A 20,174-nucleotide genomic window follows, 5' to 3' on the forward strand; every position below is an offset into this window, starting at 1 on the left:
CAAGTGGAAACTCTTGTGCTTAACTTGTGGAACAGGCAGTGGCCCTCTCAAAGAAACTGTACCCTTGACAATCCTTCTAGCAACATCTGAGGGTTTGACTTCTCCACATCCTTACCAAACCTTGCTGCTGTTGGTCTTTTTTATTATAACCATGGAAGTCGTGTGACTTAGGGTTTCACTGTGATTTACGTTTCTCTGATGACTAATGACATTTAACATATCTTCTTGCACTGGGTGTTTTATATCTTCTTTGAGGAAGTGTCTGTTCAATTCTTTTCTCACATTTTAATTGGGTTGCTTGTCTTTTATATTCTGGACATAAGTTCCTTAATCAGGTTGCAAGTATTTTCTCTCATTCTGCTGGTTGTTTCTTTCACTTTCTTTCACTATTCTTTCCAGAACAAAAGTTTAAAATTTTGTTGTAATCCAATGTATTTCTCTTTTGTGGCTTATGAGCAACATCACATTTTTCCATAATTCTAAAATTAAGTAAAAATATAGATTTGTTTTATATTAAAAGGAAAGCCTTCTTATATTAGCACAGCACTATTTAATTTTCAGAAGTATTAAGTCTGTGAATCCTAACTTATTGAATAACATCTTCATGGTGGAGTTGACCCCTCAGATTTCTGTATTTATTATAGCATTAGCTATAGCTTTAGCTGATGGTCATGAATGTTTGCATATCAGCTTTTTAAATGATTTATAATATGTGACCAGCAATGGCTTATTATGAGTAGCTGGATCTCTTTCCTGATTGCCATATATATCCTGAGCAACTCGTGTGTGTGTGTGTGTGTGTGTGTGTATGTGTGTGTGTAGATATATGTATGTATATACATAGGTACATACACACACAGAATAAACACATAAATAAAATCCATAACTGGGAGAAGAAAAATCTAAAGAAATCAGACTTTTTTTTTAAGCACTTGAAAATTCAATGAGAATTGGAGATATTTGGAGAGCCAAAATTAGACCTATTCAAATAACAGATATAACACTTTAATAAGATACAAATTTGACCTGTTTCTATACTCCGAGATGTCTTTTCTTGAAGGTCTGGGTCTTGTCGAGCTCAGAGGATGCATGGTGGCATCATTGTCCCCTGCATTTAAGCAGAGTGGGGTAAGAAGTGGCTGCAGGCAGTCCTGGGAGGCTGTCCCTTTTCTGGTGAAGTGGGGACTTGCTTCTAACAGGCCTCCTCACCTCAGTCTGGCCAGTAAGCACTCCTGTGTTATTTTGCAACTCCCTGCACAGTACAAGCTCTTGGACCCATACCCCTAAATGGCATCCGTGCCCCCCGCCTCCTGTTGGAGCTCACACCCCAGGACCAGCACCCCTGCACCTCCGTTTTCCTCTTTCTCCACTCACCCCCCTGGCCACCCGTCATGCTTTCTTAATCAGCTTCCTCTGCCTCTCCATACTGAGGCCTGGGATTCAGAAAGACCAGACTCAAAAAGGGCTCTTGTTTTATTATCATTTCCTTGTTGCATAGCTGCATATGTTAATAGAGCCACAAAAATTTGTATTGGCTTGTATTCCCTGAAACCAGGCAAGAACTCTGCAAGGAATTTCCTAGGCTGCGCCTTCATCTTAGATTGCTTTTCTGTTTGGCTGCCTCAGGACTGGGACAGGGTGGGGTTTGGATGCAGCAGGGATGGGGCAGGGCTGCAGGGCAGGAGATGTGGGGTGGGGTGAGGTGGAGGGGCTCCAGATCTTCCTGCGGAATATTGAGCATGACCTGCGGGAGCTGCGTTTGCGGGAAGGGTGCAGGGTGCCCTCCTCCTGTATTCCAACATTGTTTTCTGTCTTTGGTATAAATGACTCTGGACACCATTGATCTCCAACACACTGGGGCACAAAGCGTTGACACACAAGCCCTTAGCAAATACTGTGTGAGCACCACCACTCTGAGAAGCAGCTCCATATTTTCCATGAGATCCAGGTACAGCGTGGATGCACATATTTGAGTGTTCAGTGAACACTCTGTTAACACTCTGTTCACTTTTTCACACAGAGGACAAATTTCCCTTCCAGGTGGGAGCCCTGGGCCTTACCCTGCTCTGGTAAGTCTAGTTTTGTGGCTCCTCCCTCCAGCCCTTTTGGCTGTGTGCTACCACAGTGATGCCGTTGTGAGGGACAAGGGGACTATTATTTTTCTCAATGAGATAACTAGAAAATTCTCATTCTGCAGTGGTGTTTCTTCTCATCGCCATATTAACCTTTCACCTTTACCTTATTCCTGTCTAGGAAGGGGAGCATTAGCATGCATAATGAAACCCCCGGATGCGGTGCCCATCTGGGTACATGCTGGTATCAGACCCATCTCTGGAGAGGGGAATCCTCATGGCTAAGTAGCCTGTCTGCTGCCACGAGGCCGAGTCACCCCCTGGGCAGGGGCCCTACTAGGTGGCTTGTAGGAGCTGGAAGGTAATCATAGAGGAAGAGTGACGGGACCCGTTTCCATTGGGCAGGGAGCATCCCTATTGACCCAAGAATGGAAAACCTACCTGAAGAGAATTCTCTCGTGACTTCCATTATTCTTACGGGAAGACAAATGATTTCAAAATGTTTTCTCTTGATCAGACTGGGAGGACCTAGGATATTTTTTTCTGAAGGGATTTTGCCTTCCCCCTTAATAATTCCCCTAGTTACTCCACACTTGTGGATGTTTTCCCCACATTCAAAGCACCCCGACTTTGTGCTGTGAATTGGTTCACTTCCTGGTTTCTAAATATGGGATAGCAGCTGGATCCAGGCGCGTTTCCTGGTTTCCTGTGGCTTGCCATATGTTGGTAGGGCTTATCTCCACAGCTGGAGAAGTGGGGGAGGTGACGGAGCCTGTGAATGGCCTGTCAATGGCCTGTCGCATTTTATCTTAGGTACAGAATCAGGTGGTGAGGGCCACTGTTTAAAGATGAAGTTGGGAATCCGTTTCCTTACATCCTGTCCCCTGAGACCCACCCCTGCCCTAAGCCTGTACCCACGCCTGCCCTGCTTGTGTCTACCAGAAACTCCCTTCAGGGACATCCTGACAGAGGTTTCTGTGGTCCACACGCATGTGGCCAAAGCTGACCCACAGCCCCTCTATCCAGGAGGGCGAGAGGCCCCCAGCAGAGCCAGAGGACTGGGAAAAAGTCGTTACTTGGCCTTCAGGGCTGATGAGCCAACATCGTGGGTCATCTGTAGATAGTGGCTTTTTTTTTTTTTAAGCACTTTTTTTGTTGTTTTGAAGAACTATGGGGAATAAAGGAAACCAGGCACCAGGAGGACCACTTCATCAGGACAGATGGCTGCTTCCCTTCCATCCCTCATGCTAACCCCGCTGCGTTTTGCTCTTTGGTTTTTGTTTTGTCTCGTTTGTTTTATCTTGCAACAGTAGGATTGAAAGCCAGGGTCTCACACACGCTAGGCAAGTGCTCGCTCGACCTGCACCCCCCCAGCTAGGTGCCCAGCCCTTGCACCCTGTTTATCGCTTCCTGTTTAAAATAGTTTCCTTATTTCTGTTTTAAGAAGTTTTTTTCCTATAATAAACTTCTTCTAGCCTTCCTGGAGGCCCCCAGAGCCCAAGTGTCAGGTCTTGTGTGTGACAGTCAGGGTCTGATTATCAGGCCACGTTATCCAAGAGAAGCGTCACCTCCGTCACCTCCCCTCCCCGGCTACTGTCCAGTTGACCATTCCCTGCTCTTTGGCACCTGCACTGGAGAGGACATGGCAACCAGAGAGAGGAAGGGAAATCAAGATGAGTCACGTACACTACTTATGCAAAGCTTTGATTTAAAAAGAAGGTTGAAACGGCCAGAATACAGTGTGGGGATGTCCATGCACTTTGTCTCCAAGAACCACGGGGAAGTGAGAGTCCAGAGGGAACGCCACCCCCCATCGGGCGGCTCTACCGCAGTTCAGGGACTCCCTTCCCACCATGGCCCTCACGGGGTGTTCCATTGAAAACCAGGGCCTATTTGTGTTGGCCGTTAGTACTTTAGTTTTCGGCAAAAGTGTGTAAGGCTTTATTGGGGTTTCAGTGAACCCCGACCACTAGCATCGCTCTACTCCCATCCTCTCTTCCCAAGTCTTTTTATGGCCCTCCTCCTTTTGTGTCTTACAGTTGTCCCCACTATCTACAGGACAGGACCCCCGTGGAAGCCCAAAACCATGGACAGTACCGAGACTTACATAGGTTATGTTTCTTGTCCTACCCGTGCATACAGACTTATGATTTAGACGTAGTAAGAGATAAAAGACAATAGCAACAGATAGAGCAGCTATAACAAGGCGCTGTAATAAAAGTTAAGTGAATGTGATTGTTCTCTCAAAATATCTTGTGTGTGGCACTCACCCTTCTTCTTTAGACTGACGGGAACTGAGACTTTAAAAAGCGAGGCCTGCAAAAGCAAAGCCATAGAGAAGAGGGAATTACAGTGTGTCACTTATTCATTTGCTGAACTTTTTATCGAACTCCTACTATTTTCCAAGCTTGTTTGGTGTCTTTGCTGACCCCTATCCTTTGCCCACCAGCCCCCCAGCTCCCCGCTGCAAACACTAACAGGACTAGAGCAGGCAGGGCTCCAGCAGAGGTGTCCTTGTGACGTGTGACTCATTATTATGTATTTTAGTAGCAGTAGCATGTTGTATCCTAGAATGTATTAGTAATATTTAGTTTCACCCAAGAAAAGAATTTTCTAGGGCGAGTACTGGGGATGGAACTCAGGGACACTCAATCACTGACCACACCCCAAGCCCTATTTTGTATTTTATTTAGAGACAGGGTCTCACTGAGTTGCTTAGCGCCTCGATTTTGCTGAGGCTGGCTTTGAACTCGCTATCCTTCAGCCTCATCCTCTCAAGCTGCTGGGATTACAGGTGTGTGCCACCATGTCCAGCTAGAAAAGCATGTTTTAAAATGTTTGTATATGCTAAAGCTTTTAAACTACTTGGAAGTGGAAAATACATGAAAGTTTGTCTAAAATTTTTCAGTAATACACTAAAGTTTGGTGAAATTCTCAGTCATTGAAATAAAACTTCACTTGCTCCTTCCTCTCTGTGGGCATTAAAGAATCCCTCTGTCCTTCCCTTAACTATTTATGCCTATGCAGGGGGGGGGGCAGCCCACGTTTTGGTGATATTGTTACGGTGGCAAGAATTCTGCTGAAACTTGAGGAATTCTGTTTAAACCTACACACACACACACACCCAGGCATGCACACAATAGCATCCTGGATATGTAAAGGTCTTTTAATCACAACAGATGAGGGTAGACAGGGCTTAGATTTATTAAATGGCAGAGGATAATAATGTTAAATAGCTTTAAGGTTAGAGCCAATATTTTAATTGACCCTTTCTCCTTGTAGGGGGTGGATTTTTCCTCCCTTTTAATGTGAGACAATAAAAGTATATTCTAGATATTAGATGAAAAATAGGTTGATTTTTTAAAATGAGATCATTTGGAATGTTACCAATGGCATATGTAGAGTTTAACTACCTGCTTTAGCCCATTTCTAGTGGCATCATTAAACCAGGGAAAACAAGATGAATCTGTAACAGAGAGCTCAGAGCGGATGGGCCACCCCTCATCACCTGCTAGCTTGGCAAGTGCATCTCCCCCAAGCCCCCAGGGAATAGAAGATTTTAATTCTTAATTTTTCTCTGGACAAAAGTGAAGTCAAGTGGAGAATTTGTTAGGCTTGATGAACGCTTTCTCCTTTGTGATCACCAGAATAAAGTCCTGTTGAGGGCCACAGCGCTGTCGGGATGACGCATGGCTGAGAGGTGAGGAGGTGATGCCAGCAAGCCATAGAGATGATGATGGTTATGTTAAGCTGTGTATTCAATTGTATATTAGACCCCTGCTGTCCCGGAGGCGGGATTTCCGGAGGAGGGATTTCCGGGTGGTGTGTGGTGTGTCCCAGGAGAAGGCCACCTGTGCGTGGTGTTCATGGGAGTGTGGAGAATAAGGAGTTCCTGTTTTGAACCTACAAGGCTGTGTGGCAGCTCAGTTATTTTGTGCCCAGCCAGACTGCGGCAAAGTCCCAAACCCATACCATACCAGCAGCCCAGGTTTTGAAGCCAGTGTGAAAACATTGGGAAACACCCCACCAAGTTCACCAAGGCCCTTGGACCTGTTGTGCTGATGGCTGGTTGGTGTCGCTAAGGGATACAAAGACTGCTTTAAAAACTGACATAGAGTAAAATCGCAAGTGTTTTGATCTGGAGGAGAGGCATGTTTCTTTTACCTGAAGGAGAGCTGTCAGCTGTATTTACCTTTAAAGTTCGAGCTTGGCTTCTTAAGGCACAGTTGTTCCTTGCAGATTCAGAACGATCCATAAAATAGAACACCCGGTGCACCTTGTGTGTTTTTTAAAAATTGATTCCACTTTGAAACCCTCCTCACCTCCGTGTACTTAGCTGTGAATTCTAATGGGCGTAGCTAATTCTTAAGACACTTGTTAATTGTATATTGATGCTGGGGGGAGGGAACCCTAATATATGATTTTGATGATCAAATTCAGACTTCAATTCTGATAAAATATGCTTGAAATGGTCTTAGGAACTAAATATGTGGGGGAAGGGACAATACTGGGGAATGATATTGGCCAAATCATATATATTAAATTATGTGCATGTACAAGTGGGTAATGATGTCTCCCACCATTATGTACAATTATAATGCACAATAAAAATGTGGGGAAAAAATGTATTTGTTGGGGGGGGGACGATCTAGTCCTTTCATTTTAAATAAAATTCTTAATGTTTATGATACCATGATGATAGTGTCATGACTTGAAAAAGGGTAGTTTTCCAATTAATTAATGGGTTAATTAATGATTTAATGGGACACAGATCTTTGATCACTTTTCTCAAGACTCTGGCTTGGCCTCATGGTTTGCTCAGTGACTCCTGCACTGTCCTGGGTGAAATGTGTAGGAAGTGTGTGTGTATACGAGAGGTCATTTTGTGGTCTTCGGTTGGTATCAGCCATTCTAGAAAGTTCTCCCGTATTGGGGGAGAGCTAGAGAGAAGTCTGCCCCATCCACTGTTTCCTTACCTTTGCTCCCCTAGCTCTGGGTTTAATGGTTCTCCTGACCGTCAAGAAAACCCATCCCAACTGTTCATTCCATTCTGATTTGGGCAAGGGCAGACAGGCTCGGCAGAGGATGAAGCCAGCTCACCATTATCAGATGCCAGTGGGTGCCCGACACCGCAAGGGGACCGTGACCTTGTAATCTCACTTCTGGCTCCTGGTCATTTGTTTCCGCTTTGCTCGGTCCTTTTGGCCTGCAGGGTTGTTCACGGAGCATTCGGTAATAATCAAACCCAAACCTTCCAGAGCCCAGTTTCACATGTGGAAGATGTTTTATGCCCAACCAAGTCCCTGAGTGTCTTCGAGGCTGACAAGCTGGTGATTCAAGATTCAAGTGGCTTGGGAGGCGAGGCAGGAGGATCGCAAGTTCAAAGCCAGCCTCAGCAATTTAGTGGGATTCTAAGCAACTTAGTGAGACTCTGTCTCAAAATAAAAAATATCTGGGGATGTGGCTCAGTGGTTAACAGCCCTGGGTTCCATCACTGGTACCAATAAATAAATAAAATACCACTTCTGGATCAGACCATATACAGTCGGGGGAAGGAACGGTCAGTCTGTATTGTTGATTTTCGTGCCTTTGCCTGTGTTTCTGCACTTTGATGATTTGTGTTAAGTTGGTAACATATGTGTCTATGGCAGATGGCGGAACCAGGGAAGGGAGAATAATCTTGTGCACCTACTATGTGCCCTGCCTTAAGTGATATGTGCAGAAAACGCACATGAAGCACGCCCAAGTGCGTGGCCTTGTGCTAACTCGTGAGGGTGGAAGGTGTTCAGTCCAGAGGGGACCTGTGTCTACCAAAGACCGTCGCACCGTAGGAGGCACAGTATTTGCGGGTCTAGATGGGGAATAGAGGAGAGAGAGAGAGACTGCCACTCGAGGAGGATACAGGAAGGCCGCTCACAGAGGGGACATCTAGATCGAAGTTTGAAAGCTGAGTAGGATTTTATCAGAGTGTTTAAAACGTCCAGAGCACATAAAGGAAAGAAAGCCAGACTATCTCAGGATTGCAGGAGCTGAAAGGTGCACGGAGGATGCTGAGACGTGATGCAGGAGGGGAGGCAGGAACAGCTGAGTGGGTACAGGGACAAGGGCAGGAGAGCAGGGAGCAGGGGCCCACGGAGGTGCCTCAGAGTCCTGCTTCTCTCTGGGCTTCCTGGCTACTGCACCGTGCTCACCACTCCCTGCCCTCTCTCCTGGCTTCTTTCCTCTTCTTGAAGATAGTAACAGTTCCTCCCTCTACTGCTCTCTGCCCCCCTCCCTGATGACCTCACCCGGTCCCGTGGGCACAGACAGCTTCGGATCTCCATGTCAGGAACGCTGTGCTCCGCCTGCCCGTAAACCATCCCAGCCCCCGCTTCCTGCAGGAATCAAGACCTGGGCACAGCAGAACTGCGGAGCCTCCTCTGTATTTCTCTCCAGCCCATCTTTTCTATTTTCCTTACTCCAGATCTTAGAGGCTTAAACAGTTTTTTTTAAAAGTCTCATTCCTTGCTTGATGTGTTTTTTGGGGGAAGAGGGTACCAGGGATTGAACTCAGGGGCACTCAGCCACTGGGCCACATCCCCAGCCCTTTTTTGCATTTTATTTAGAGACAGGGTCTTGCTGAGTTGCTAAGTGTTTTGCTAAGTTGCTGAGGCTGGCTTTGAACTTGTGATTCTCTTGCTTCATTCTCCCAAGTTGATGGGATTACAGGTGTGCACCACCACGCCTGGCCCCTTGCTTGAATCTTTACAGTAAACTCAAGTGTCCCCTTTCTCTTTCTCCCTGTCCTTTAAAGTGCTACTGCCTATTGCCCCTTGCAGATGGCTTCCTGCCTATTTCTCATTTGGTACCAACTTCCAAACCCAGCACCTGAGATTCCATATTCTGCCCCTATCAAACTCTCCAATTTTGTTTCTCTGGAATGTAATCTAGCACTCTTTGTTAAGCTCTGTGTTTAACAGAAGATTTGACTTCGCCACCAAGGTTAGAGCACGAAGAATTAAAAGAAGAAAACTAATTATTAAACTCTTGGCACTGAGACAAAGTTGGAACGGGGTAGGTAGCACATAGGAAGCCTGAGCTGGGGAGGGGAGTAGGATTTATCATGTAATGGATGCAGGGTCTCAGTTGGGGAATATGAGGGAGCGTGGGAAATGGATGGGGGTGATGGTGGCCCAACCATGTGACTGAACTTAGTGCCACTGAAATGTGTTGAGAGCCACAGCCGAGTTGGAATGGTGCCTGGCATATTACTAGAAGGAGTGGTTGAGAGGTGACACCAGTAAGCCATTAAGATGATGCTGGATTGAAACAGGCTGTGTATTCAGTTGCATATGGACCCCTGCTGTCTGGCAATAGGGCAGTGATGTTGAGAGCCACAGTTTAGTCGGAATGATGGAATGACGCCTGGCATTTTGCTAGAGGGAATGGTTGAAAGGTGACCCTGTTCCAGAATAGGGTGGCTCCGGGATTAGGGTGGATCCTGCTGCCCTAATCTACTTTGGAGTTCCCATTGAGTTCTTGGGAGGGTTCGGGGGAGTGTATTCCCGGGAAGTGTGTGTAGAGTGCCAGTGAGAGTTTGGGAATAAAGAGTTGCTGTTTGAACCTACAAGACTTTGTGGCGGCTCGGTTATTTTGTGCCTAGCCAGACTATGGCATTTGGTGGCCCGTACGGGGAACACCTGAAGCTTGAGGTAAGTGAAATTGCTCCGCCCCTGAAGGAGCCTGGTGGAGGGCTGAAGCAGTTGGGCGGGGGTGAGAGGGAGTTCCCGAGTTCTGGTTGGTGTGTAGTGTTCCTGGAAGGGCCCATGGGTGGCCTGCGCTGGAGTTCAGGCAATAAAGGAGTTCCTGTTTGAACCTACAAGTGCCTCCTCGTGGCGGCTTGGTTATTTTGTGCCCAGCCAGACTGCGGCAGAAATGTATGTTTAAAATAAGTTAAAATGCTTAATTTTACGTTATGTATATTTCACCATGATTAAAACAGAACTTGGCCCTCCTGACCCGACTGAAAATATCAAAATGAGAGGTTATTGACCATCAGAGTGAGAGGGATTTTGAAGATTCCTCTGGAGAGAACTGGACAGGGCAGAGGACATGGGGAAGGGGAACCCAGTCCTACCCAAGATTAAAGAGCACGGCTTCAGGGACACCATGTGGGAGGTACATCCTGTGATTCCCTCAGTCAGGGAGCACAGTGGCCTGATGTCTGACATCTGCTGGCAAGTCTAGAGGGCAGAAGTGGGCTGGCCAGCTGGCTCAGGGGACAGCAAGAGCCGCCATGATGCTGGGTTAGGCCTCAACTTTTCCTCTTTGATCCAATAAGAGGTGACCGTCTCCCACAGCCCAGTGGTGGGCCAGAGTCCCGCAGGATGGCTGCTGTGGGTTTTTTCTCAAATGCTGCCCCGGGGGGGCTGTGGAGAGAATCAGTCCATGGGACTGAGCGCAAAAGGAGATGGAAACGGGTCTGGGAGAGGCTGTGGAGGAACTGAGTGGCCTCAGAGGTTGATGAACCTCAGAAAGAGAGCTGACCGGAAGCCAGAAAGACCACCTCTAAGTGAAAGGCCCTCCTTGGGAGAAGACCCCATGGGCAAGTCCCAGGAGAGAAACAGCTGCTGGCCCCCAGGGCTAGAAGACCCACGCCCCCCTCTCTGCCCGCCTCATCTGTCCCTGAGAAGAGAACAGGTGTGTGGGAGAGAAGCCAGTGTGATGTGACGGGGAGGGGCCAGCCACGCCCCCTCCCCCAGCTTTCCAAGGAAGGTCCAACTGGGCCACATCACATGCGACTGAGCATTTTGGCTCCTAAATCAAACCATTTTTCTGTCTGAAGGAGCTTTAAATCTTGGTGTTCAGGAAGAATTGCCAGGTTATGGGCCGGCCTGAGATGGTGCCCAGTGACAGGAGAGCCCGGCCCGCAGGACAGACAGGGAGTAGCTCTGTTGCTCTAGAGTGCTGCCTGCTCAAGCCGCAGCTCCACCTCTGCACATGGGCTCTCAGGCAAATCAGACGACAGGTTGTTCCCAAACAGCCCTGGGAGAGAACAGTCCCCCCTGTGGGCTCTGGCTGCTGTCCCACACCCTGGGTTATAACTTTCCTGGTATCAAAGGGACATTTATCCTCCCCTCACCAAACATCTAGATGTCAACAGCTTGAGGGCAAGAACTGTGTCTTGCTTAAGTCCACACCGTCTGCCTCACTGAGGACGTGGTCCACCTTCAAGACAGGCTGTCAGATGGAATAAGGCATAGCTGGCTGCCTCTTAGGTGTTGGTTTATGAAGGCGAAAGAAGACAGTGGAATTGCCTTCCCCTTCCTGCTGCCCAGCTGAGTTGGACTAGGACTTATCCATTGGACAAGCCCACCCTAAAAATGCTACTAGACATTGCAGCAAATATCATCCCGCACTAGTGTCAGAGACTGGACTTTGTCGTCTTATTATGGGGATACGTATTCATTTTCCCTTAAAAAAAAAAAAAACACAACAAAAACAGGTACACGATACAGTGCCGGTATTTATCTTAGGAAATCCAAAAATACAAAATAAGTGTCGTGATAGATGATCATGCACAGCCCCGTCTCCAAGCATCACCTGCTCCTCACACTTTATCCCTCCTCTCTGCTTTATGTGCTGATTTCTTTCTTGGAATAGTAATGTAAAGGTCACTCAGAATAAAACGAATATTTAACCTATTATTTTTAAAAGAGAGTCTAAAACTCGTCCTATCGTGTGCGTCAGGAAAAGAGGTAAATCCTGGTGTATAGACTTGTCCCTGGGTGAGTGGGGAAGATGAATAAAAGGGGGTCCTGGGGACCCCATGGGGTATGGAGCAGAAACCTGTCACCTGTGCTCCTGGGTCAACCTGCCCAGGGACCTTTCTTTTTTGCCTTGGATGCCATTTTAACTTTTTTTTTTTTTTTTTTGGAAGGAAAAATAGACTGTGGCAAAAGCTCAGAGCAGTGGTTTTCAATCAGAGTGATTCTGCCCTACCCCTCTCTCCAAGAAAGTTGGGCAATGTCTGGAGTCACTTTTGATTGTTAATACCAGAGGCTGGTGCTACTGGTATTTGGTGGTAGAGACCAGGGATGTGGCCAAACATTCTGAAATGCCCAGCGCAGCCCCACGCCACAAAAATCCTGCCCCCAAATGGTGATAGAGCCAAGACGGAGAACTCCTAATTTTTATTTTATTTTTTCCATAAAAGACAAGGAAGCACTTGGCAATCGTGCAGGGAACAGAAAGGGCTACAAAAATATTGATTGTAATATGTCTTACTCATCCATTGAGATGGTAGTTTGAAAACCCTTCTCCAAGTCTGGAATCCATCCGGGAGATTAAGGATGCTAAAGATTTTTTTTTATCAGTGATCAGTGTTTTGTGCTTTTTCGAAAGGTCAAGAGTTGTCATAAGAAAGGGCAGAAACACTTCCATGCAAATCATACTTGAAATGATCCCAAGTAGATTTTAACAACGAAGTTTATTAAAACCAGTGCTGCAAATAGCCAGGTAGTTTTTAATCCAGGGTCAAAGCTGAGGAGACAGGGTTGGGGGAGAAGATAAATAATGGAGCTTCTTTCTAGCTTTATGCTGTTGAGTTTTTGTTCTGTGTTTTTTGGGTTTTTTTTAACTCAATGAGTGCCTTTGTGTTTGGGCTGGTACCTCTTTGTGTTGGCCTTCCGCTTCAGAATGACTAGCCAGTGCAGGGTGCCTAGGTGTCACTATGTACCTGTGACACTGACCCCACTGTTTATTTTAAGTTTATTGTATTTTTACAAATACTAAGTACTTTGAGGGAACGTGAAGAAGGAAAGGCGTGTTGTGATGGCTTTCCTGAGTGGGTGGGATGGCCATCACCAAATTCAGTCTGTTAGGAAAGAGGTGGGCTGCACTTGAAGGCCAAGGAGCTGAGCACAGGACCTGGAATTCTCTCTCTCCTTCCTCTCCCTCCTCCGCCTGTCCCTCCTCCACCATCCTCTCCTTCCTCCTCTTCCCCCTCTTCCTCTTCCTTCTCTTCTCCCTCCTCCTCCTCCTCCTCCTCCTCTTCCTCCTCCTCCTCCTCCTCCTCCTCCTCCTCACAACTCAAGTCAGTGAACCAGCGTTTTATGTGCTACTTCACAGACATGCAGGGAATTAACAGCTTGGTAGGAATTAGGGAAGGGGAGAGGATCTAGATTGAATATCCCAGTTGCCTGCAGTTTAGATGCTGACAAGAAACCAGCAGTTTTTCCTGAGGAACATGTGGAACATGTCAGGAGGGGGCGGGGAAGGACAGTTAGCCTGCTTCTTAAATAAGACCTCATGGATGGCACCATATTAATTTTAATCATTTAATTAAAAATGCTCTTCTTCTTCACTGCCCGTCAGTAAATTATACAGGTATTCATCAGGGCCATGCTTGGCGGGAAAGCAGTATCTTTGACATGGAGCTCACCAACGGGAGGTCTCCCTTTCGCCTCTCCTGACTGTACCACGGACAGTCTTATTGCCCTGTCAATCATCCTAGGCCTGTGGTCCAAAGTTGTCCACAGGGTGGTAGCTTGTCATGATTCTGGGAGCCAGAGGCCTGCCAAGGAGTTAGTTGGGCAGGTCATACCCAACACAAAAGGATTCTCCCTCTGGGGGCTGCAGACTCTCCATGGATTGTTGTTCCATAACTCTGGGCTTTTCCACAGTGTCTGTATCTTGTCCTCTTTGGTCTCCAGTAAGATGCTTGTCATTGGATTTAGGGTCCTCCTGGATACTCCAGGACAATATCATCTTGAAATCCTTAACTTAGTCACATCGACAAAAGAATTTTTTTTTTCAAATAATATTACATTCCTAGGTTCCTAGGATTTGGACATAGACATATCTTTTTAGGGCCACTATTCATAGATAGATGCCTATAGAGAGATGTCGGTCATCTATCTATCTTTTATCTACCTGTCTTAGTCTCCTTTTTTTAATGTTCTAGAATGTTATATACACAGTAGTTACTAGTAACTGTTGATTGGATTTTAAAGTGGCCCAAATTAATGTCTGCACCGATGGTCCCACCTTGTTTCAAAAATGTCCTACCATCCCTTCTAAGGAACATGCGAACAGACTCTCAGACCTTGCAAAGCAATTGTGTGTTTTAGATTAAAGATGGAAAATCTAGTAGGCACACCCAAAGGAAGAGCTGTCAGTAAATTGAACTGTTATTATAACCTGTGAGATTGCTGTTCTTCTGGGCGTTGATCCTTGGGCTGCAATTAACTTCCTGGGTGTTCTTGAGGATTACTAGCTTCCAGCAAGGTATATCTATCTCCCTCCATTGAATTCACCTTATTTACCCTTTATTAATTTAGGTGCCTTCAAAGAGAGAGAGAGAGAAAAAATTGATCCCAGCTTTAAAAATAGGGGGAAGAAATTACAGTACTAACAGGCTTGCTCTTATTTGATTCACTGAAATTGAGTCAGTCCTAGATAGAACAAGGACAGGCATTGACCATGTTCTCGGTTGGTTCTGGAAGCAGTATAGTGGAGAGGAAGGGGGCCTGGGGGCTGTAAGGAGACCCAGTCAGGAGACCTAGTGAGTTCTAGACCTAGACACCCGGACCTGTCTCCATGGCTCTCTGTGTGACTTTGGACAAGACACTTCATTTCTCTGGGCTGCAAAGTGGAAGCCTCAATCTCTCACCTTTTTAGAAGTCAGATGGGTTGAACCAATGGTGTCCATCCATGATCTGGAGTGTCATGGCGCCCAGCCTTTCCAGACTGTTCCTTCACTCAGCCCTCAGAGTTTTCTTTGCGATGAGAAATCTGGAGTTGGTTCAGAATTAAGAAACAGTGGTGTGTCTTTGTTTCTCTCTCTGTTCACCTGCTTGCAGCGGAAAGCTACAAGGAAACGCGGACGGTGAAGATTAAAGAGGAACCCATGGAGGTTGATGTCCAGGACGCCCCCGTCTCCATATCACCCAGCCGGAACGCTGGCTACAGCACTTTAATCGGGCGAGAGAAAACCGAACCCTTACAGAAGATGCCGGAGGGCAGGGTACCCCCAGAGAGGAACCTCTTCAGCCAGGACATCTCTGTGAAGATGGCTTCCGAGCTCCTCTTTCAACTGTCGGGTATGTTGGGGTGAGGGGGAAAAAAGTCGGGGAAAAATCATGGGGAGGAAGGCCCTTTTAACAAGGAAATAAATAAATGAATGAAAAGGAAAAAAAGAGAAGCCAACCCACATATGATAGGAAGTTTTAGACAGAAGTCAATTTTGTTACTTTAACACCCAGACTGCCACCCAAATGAGCAGTTAATAAAGCACTGCCAATTAGAATTCCTGCCAGACTTTCTTTAGTAAATAGTTAAAAAATCTTTTGAAATGAGAACTCCGCAATTTGGTGCAAATGATCCAGGCTAAAAAAAAAAAAAAAACCTTACCTCTGATTTTGATTTGGTTTGTTGATCGGATTAACAGCCATTTTATTTTTTCCTACTGTGCCAAAGACACACTGACGTTTGCCCCAGTGTTGACTGAGTTTCCATGAACTCCAAGTTAGTGGGGTCTGCCTTGATGAGATCGTATTATAACTTGCTAAACAGAAATCAAAAGGAGGAAGACTGCTTCCAGGTAGAGCCTAAGAGAGTATTTCCTGTAAGGCAACTTTTTCTACTTTGAATACTTTCAATCCAAAGTGCAGGAATGGTCAGCCCAGTGACGTGTCTGGATGAAGTAGTTGGGGGTCCCAGCACCTAAGCCGACCCTCTCTGCAGCTCTTTTCAAGCCACACACCATTTGTCCCTAACAAATTTAATATGCAGTCATTCTTTGAACACGAATGGCACTGATACGTACACTGAGAAGACTCAGATTATGATAGAAACATTATTTAATTAGCTTCTAAATACACAAAAGTCCATAGTCCAGCACTGACCTATACTTTGAAGTTTATGCATCAGTAGAACTTGTTTGATAAACTGTTTTGTTATGGGTAACAAAACATCCACTAAATTCTTCATTTTTTAAAATTATTTTTTATAGTTGGTAGATGGACAGAATGCTTTTATTTTACTTGTTCATTTTTATGTGGTGCTAATGATCAAACCCAATGTGCCAGGTGAGAGTGCTCGCTGCTGAGCCACAACCCCAGCCCTAAATTCCGCATTATTTAAGTGTTCATTGACTTTCCTCCCTACAAAAACACAGGAAAGAATCTGTGTTCCTCCGTGGTGGTTCGCTTTCTCCTTGGCCTGGAGACAACTCCTAGCTGGGTAACTACCAGATCGTGCTGAAAATGGTGGCCCCCAGCTTCTCCAACAAGGGCTGTTTTTGCTCAGCTCTCTTCATTATTGGAAATCACCAGTTTGATACATTTAATAGGACACGGTCTTTACAAGCTCCAAAACCATGTGATTTTTTTTTTTTTTAAGTCTGAGACATATCTGAAAACAGTATCACTTTGACCATGATTAACATCATTGGAGAGTTAAAATTAGCAAAAGTGAGACCTGTGTGGTTCTTTTCAGAAAGTCTCTGACAGTACATTATCACAGTCTCCTATCGGCTCAAAACTCGGTGTCTGAGAGTTCTCACCCTGGCGCTGTCACGGACCTCAGACAAGTCACTTAGCCCTGACTTCCTGCTCTGCAAGAACACTGGCTGGCATTCCCAGTTCACCCTTGTCATTGTTGAATGGACAGAAAGGGATTGTCGACGTAAACACCCGTACTGTGGCTTCAGACTAGTATTTCAAAGTGTGGGACAGATGTCGTAAACCTTGGTTCACATTTTTCTGAAACCCCACAGGATCGGGAGTTTGTTCCTGGTCCTGCCGTTGAAATCTGAGACCCTCCTAGAGCTAGCCATGGTTTCTCCAGCTGCTTAAAGGAAGCCATTGAGAGCTGCCGTGGACCTGGTAGAATCCTCCCATTTGAACTGGATTGAGAAAGCCAGAGATCAACCTTTGTGTTCTTAGAAGCTAATTAAATAATTTCTGACAGCTGGGAGATTCAGACCCCCAAGACCCAGGAAGGGAGGGTGTCCCTCTTCGTGTCTAATGATCTGTTTTTGTCCATGGTGACATTTATCAGAATCAGCAGTCGATGACTGCGGCACCGAGAGGTCTTCTAGCTGTTTTTATATCCCCGCTCACAAAGGGGCCTGACAATACAGAATGCGTAAAGGTTGTCATCAAAGCCAGGGGCAGAACAGTTGCAACAATTGCAGTTTTCATGCTGAATCGGAGGAAAGCAGAAATTTTCGGCTGGGGAAAGACAGAGTAGACTTCATTGTCTCTGCGTACGTGTCACTGGGTGGGGAGTGTGCGTGCTCACCGGGGCCGATGGGAATCAGACATCGCACCTGAAACTTACTCACTTGTCCCCTTTGATGGGTTTTTCAATAAAATTCTTCCTGTGGGTTCTGTCTGTGCACTTTGGAGGCATCTTGCTCAGTGAGACAGGGAGGGTTTGAATGTTGCAAAAGGAAACCCAAAGGAAGCCACAAGAGACAAAGAGAAGCTGGGCTGTTTTCTGCTGAACGACGGAAGCTCCGTGAACACAACCTAAGAGATGTACGTTTCATTCTCCTTCCAGAAAAAGTGAGCAAAGAGCACAATCACACGAAGGAAAACACCATCCGGACGACCACCAGGTAGGCCACTTTGGGTGGGGTCCCCTCAGAGCGCCCTTGTGGGTGGGGCCTCAGGCCGGGCTGCACTTGACCTTGGCCCAGACTGCTTCCTCCAGGGCTCCAGGAGCCACACCCCTTCCACCTGGTTCCACCAGAAACTCTCAGTTGGTGGGAACAACACAGAAACCAAGGACAACAAGGGGAAGACCCTTAATGTTTGTGAAACATCCTCTCACCTTGCTGGGAATTTTCCATGTTATCATTTCTTCCAGTAATTTTGTGATGTACCTATTATTATCAGCATGGCAGAATTTTTTTATTCTTTTTGTACTAGAATTAAACCCGAGACCTCATGATGCATCCTAAGCACATGATACATGGGCTACACTGCCGGCTAACAGAAGTTTGTTGACTTGGGAGTTTAAGTGGGTGGCAAGGCTGAGATCGGCGGTGGGGTCTGTAGCTCCTGAGTTCTCACACCCTGTCGGTAAACTGAGGTCCTTATTGCAACTCTGCTCCTTGCTGTTTGGCTGGGAGCTGATGATTTGTCACCAAGGATATCACACTTTTACCTCCGTAGCATTAGGTGGAGGGCAAGAGTTTTTCAAGCAAAAGAAAGAGAATACTTTAAAACGTTGCAAGAACCGAGTGTGGTGCCAACTGCTCAGGAGGCTGAAACAGGAGGATCACTCGAGACCGGGAGTCCAGGGCCTGTCTGGGCAACACAGGGAGAGCTTGTATCAGAAATAAATTACTTTTGGCCAGGGACGGTGGCTCACACCTGTAATCCCAGTGGCGTGGGAGGAACTCGAGTTCAAAGCCAGCCTCAGCAACTTAGGAAGGCCCTGAGCAACTCAGCGAGACCCTGTCTCTAGTAAAATATAAGAAAGGACTGGGGATGTGGCTCAGTAGGTAAGTGTTCCTGGATTCAATTCCCAGTACCAAAAACTAATAATTAATTAAATAATCAAAGCTCTAAGAAAATCAGTATTATCAACACTTAGGGGCAAGGAAGTTTTCTATTTGGAAAATGCAGTTCAAGGAGGTAGCTAGTGTTGGCTGCCCATCCTTCTGCCATGAGGAAAAGAGGAGGGCCAGCCAGTGTGGATGGACAGATGGGGTTTAAAGGCCACCCAGAAGTGCCAGAGGCAAGAACCAACCATCCAGTCCCCTGCCACAAACACACACGCTGTGGAAAAGGAGATCGGGGGGACTCAGCCTCCACCTCTGAAGGACCATCCTCCACTCTAAAACCATGCTCCGTTTTGTGAGTTAGCCCAAGACAGAAGCTTTACAGGACGGACAAGAGGGATACAAGTGTACCGGATAGCGGCTAGGAACCAGGAGAACAAGCCCCAGGCTACCGAGATCTCTTTAGGTCAAGGAACTTGGCTGTCCTGAGCAGAGAGTCTTCCTGACCGTGCGGTTGACGGGTTTGCTCTTTTTCATTCTTGAAACACAAGATAAATGATGCTTTTCATTTTTGGTGAATGGACCTCAGGGCATCATCAGGCATGTGGACAGGACTCACAGGGACTTAAAACCCAAGGCGTTTTAAAATTCTATGAATTGGAATCCAGGAATATCAATCAGAAACCCACAGAGCCACCTGCCGCCTCCCGGGCTGGACAGTGTTGGGGAAGCCGAGTCTGTGACGCGGACGGAAAGCGGGTCTCGTGAAGATGCTCTGTGGAGGGTCCTGGGAACTGAGTCTGGGAGCAGAAAGGCTATTTTGTCTATTAAGTTGGACCCCAAGCAGATGGGAGCTGCAGTAGACTGCAGCCTCCTCCTTCATGTAATCCTAAAGCTGCAGCTTATGTCCCTGGGTCTAAGCCCAGATGGAATGCACCAGGTTGGTGGGCCTTTACAGACCACTCCCTGAACATCAACTTTAATGTGCTTCCATCAGAAGTGTCACAGGCAGGTTCTCTAGAAATAGAGCAGAAGATAGGGATTCCCAGGGGGTCCTTTCCTTGGGAGATGAAAGCGGGTGGAGCTGATCCAGGATACGGTTTCATTGGGGGTTTAGCCTCAGCTCCATCCCAGGTGCACCAAAGACTCCGCACCCCCAAATTGTTCTCTGGCTTCAGGTCCCCCCAGGGCGGGGGTGTCCTCCCCGGGGGCAGGGAGGGTTCTCAATCATGGTCAGCACTCAGCAGCTCGAGTGGGTGCCCAGTGTAGCAAGGACCCAAGGGCTCATCCCAAGGGGTTCCCCGCCCGCTTTTTAAGATCGCCCGGTAATGCATGGCAGACAGGGGTGCCTGGACACCGTGTCATTTTAGGCTTTTTAGGTTTTCTGGGAAGAGGCAGGACGAGGTTTGAACTCGCCCCAGAGAACTGAAGTGCACCTCAGGCTCAATTGCCGTGGCTGGCGCTAAAGCGTAATTAGAGGGTGGAAGAGCTTTTTTTTTTTTTTAACCATTTGGCAAAAAATGAAGCAATCCTTAAATTCTCCTCTTGCTGGGAGATGATGAGTAAGAAGAAACTTAAATCAGATCTTTTGCCCAAAGCAAAGGAAG

The 20,174-nt window shown here is 46.6% G+C and overlaps 1 protein-coding gene across 9 annotated transcripts in view; it reads left to right on the forward strand.

Annotated features, from left to right (window-relative positions):
- The window catches only part of Znf827 (zinc finger protein 827), a 162,791-nt gene that overhangs the window by 70,478 nt on the left and 72,139 nt on the right, over positions 1–20,174 (forward strand). For all 9 annotated transcript variants that reach the window (XR_013426139.1, XM_078022066.1, XM_078022065.1 and 6 more), the window contains 2 exons: positions 14,915–15,154; positions 17,619–17,676. Coding sequence is in view for 8 of the 9 variants with exons in the window: in XM_078022066.1 (XP_077878192.1) it covers positions 14,915–15,154; positions 17,619–17,676 (298 nt within the window). In the remaining variant the exon portion in view is untranslated. The remainder of the gene's footprint in view (positions 1–14,914; positions 15,155–17,618; positions 17,677–20,174) is intronic.

Source organism: Ictidomys tridecemlineatus, chromosome 9, assembly GCF_052094955.1.
Source record: "Ictidomys tridecemlineatus isolate mIctTri1 chromosome 9, mIctTri1.hap1, whole genome shotgun sequence".
Classification (NCBI taxonomy): domain Eukaryota; kingdom Metazoa; phylum Chordata; class Mammalia; order Rodentia; family Sciuridae; genus Ictidomys; species Ictidomys tridecemlineatus.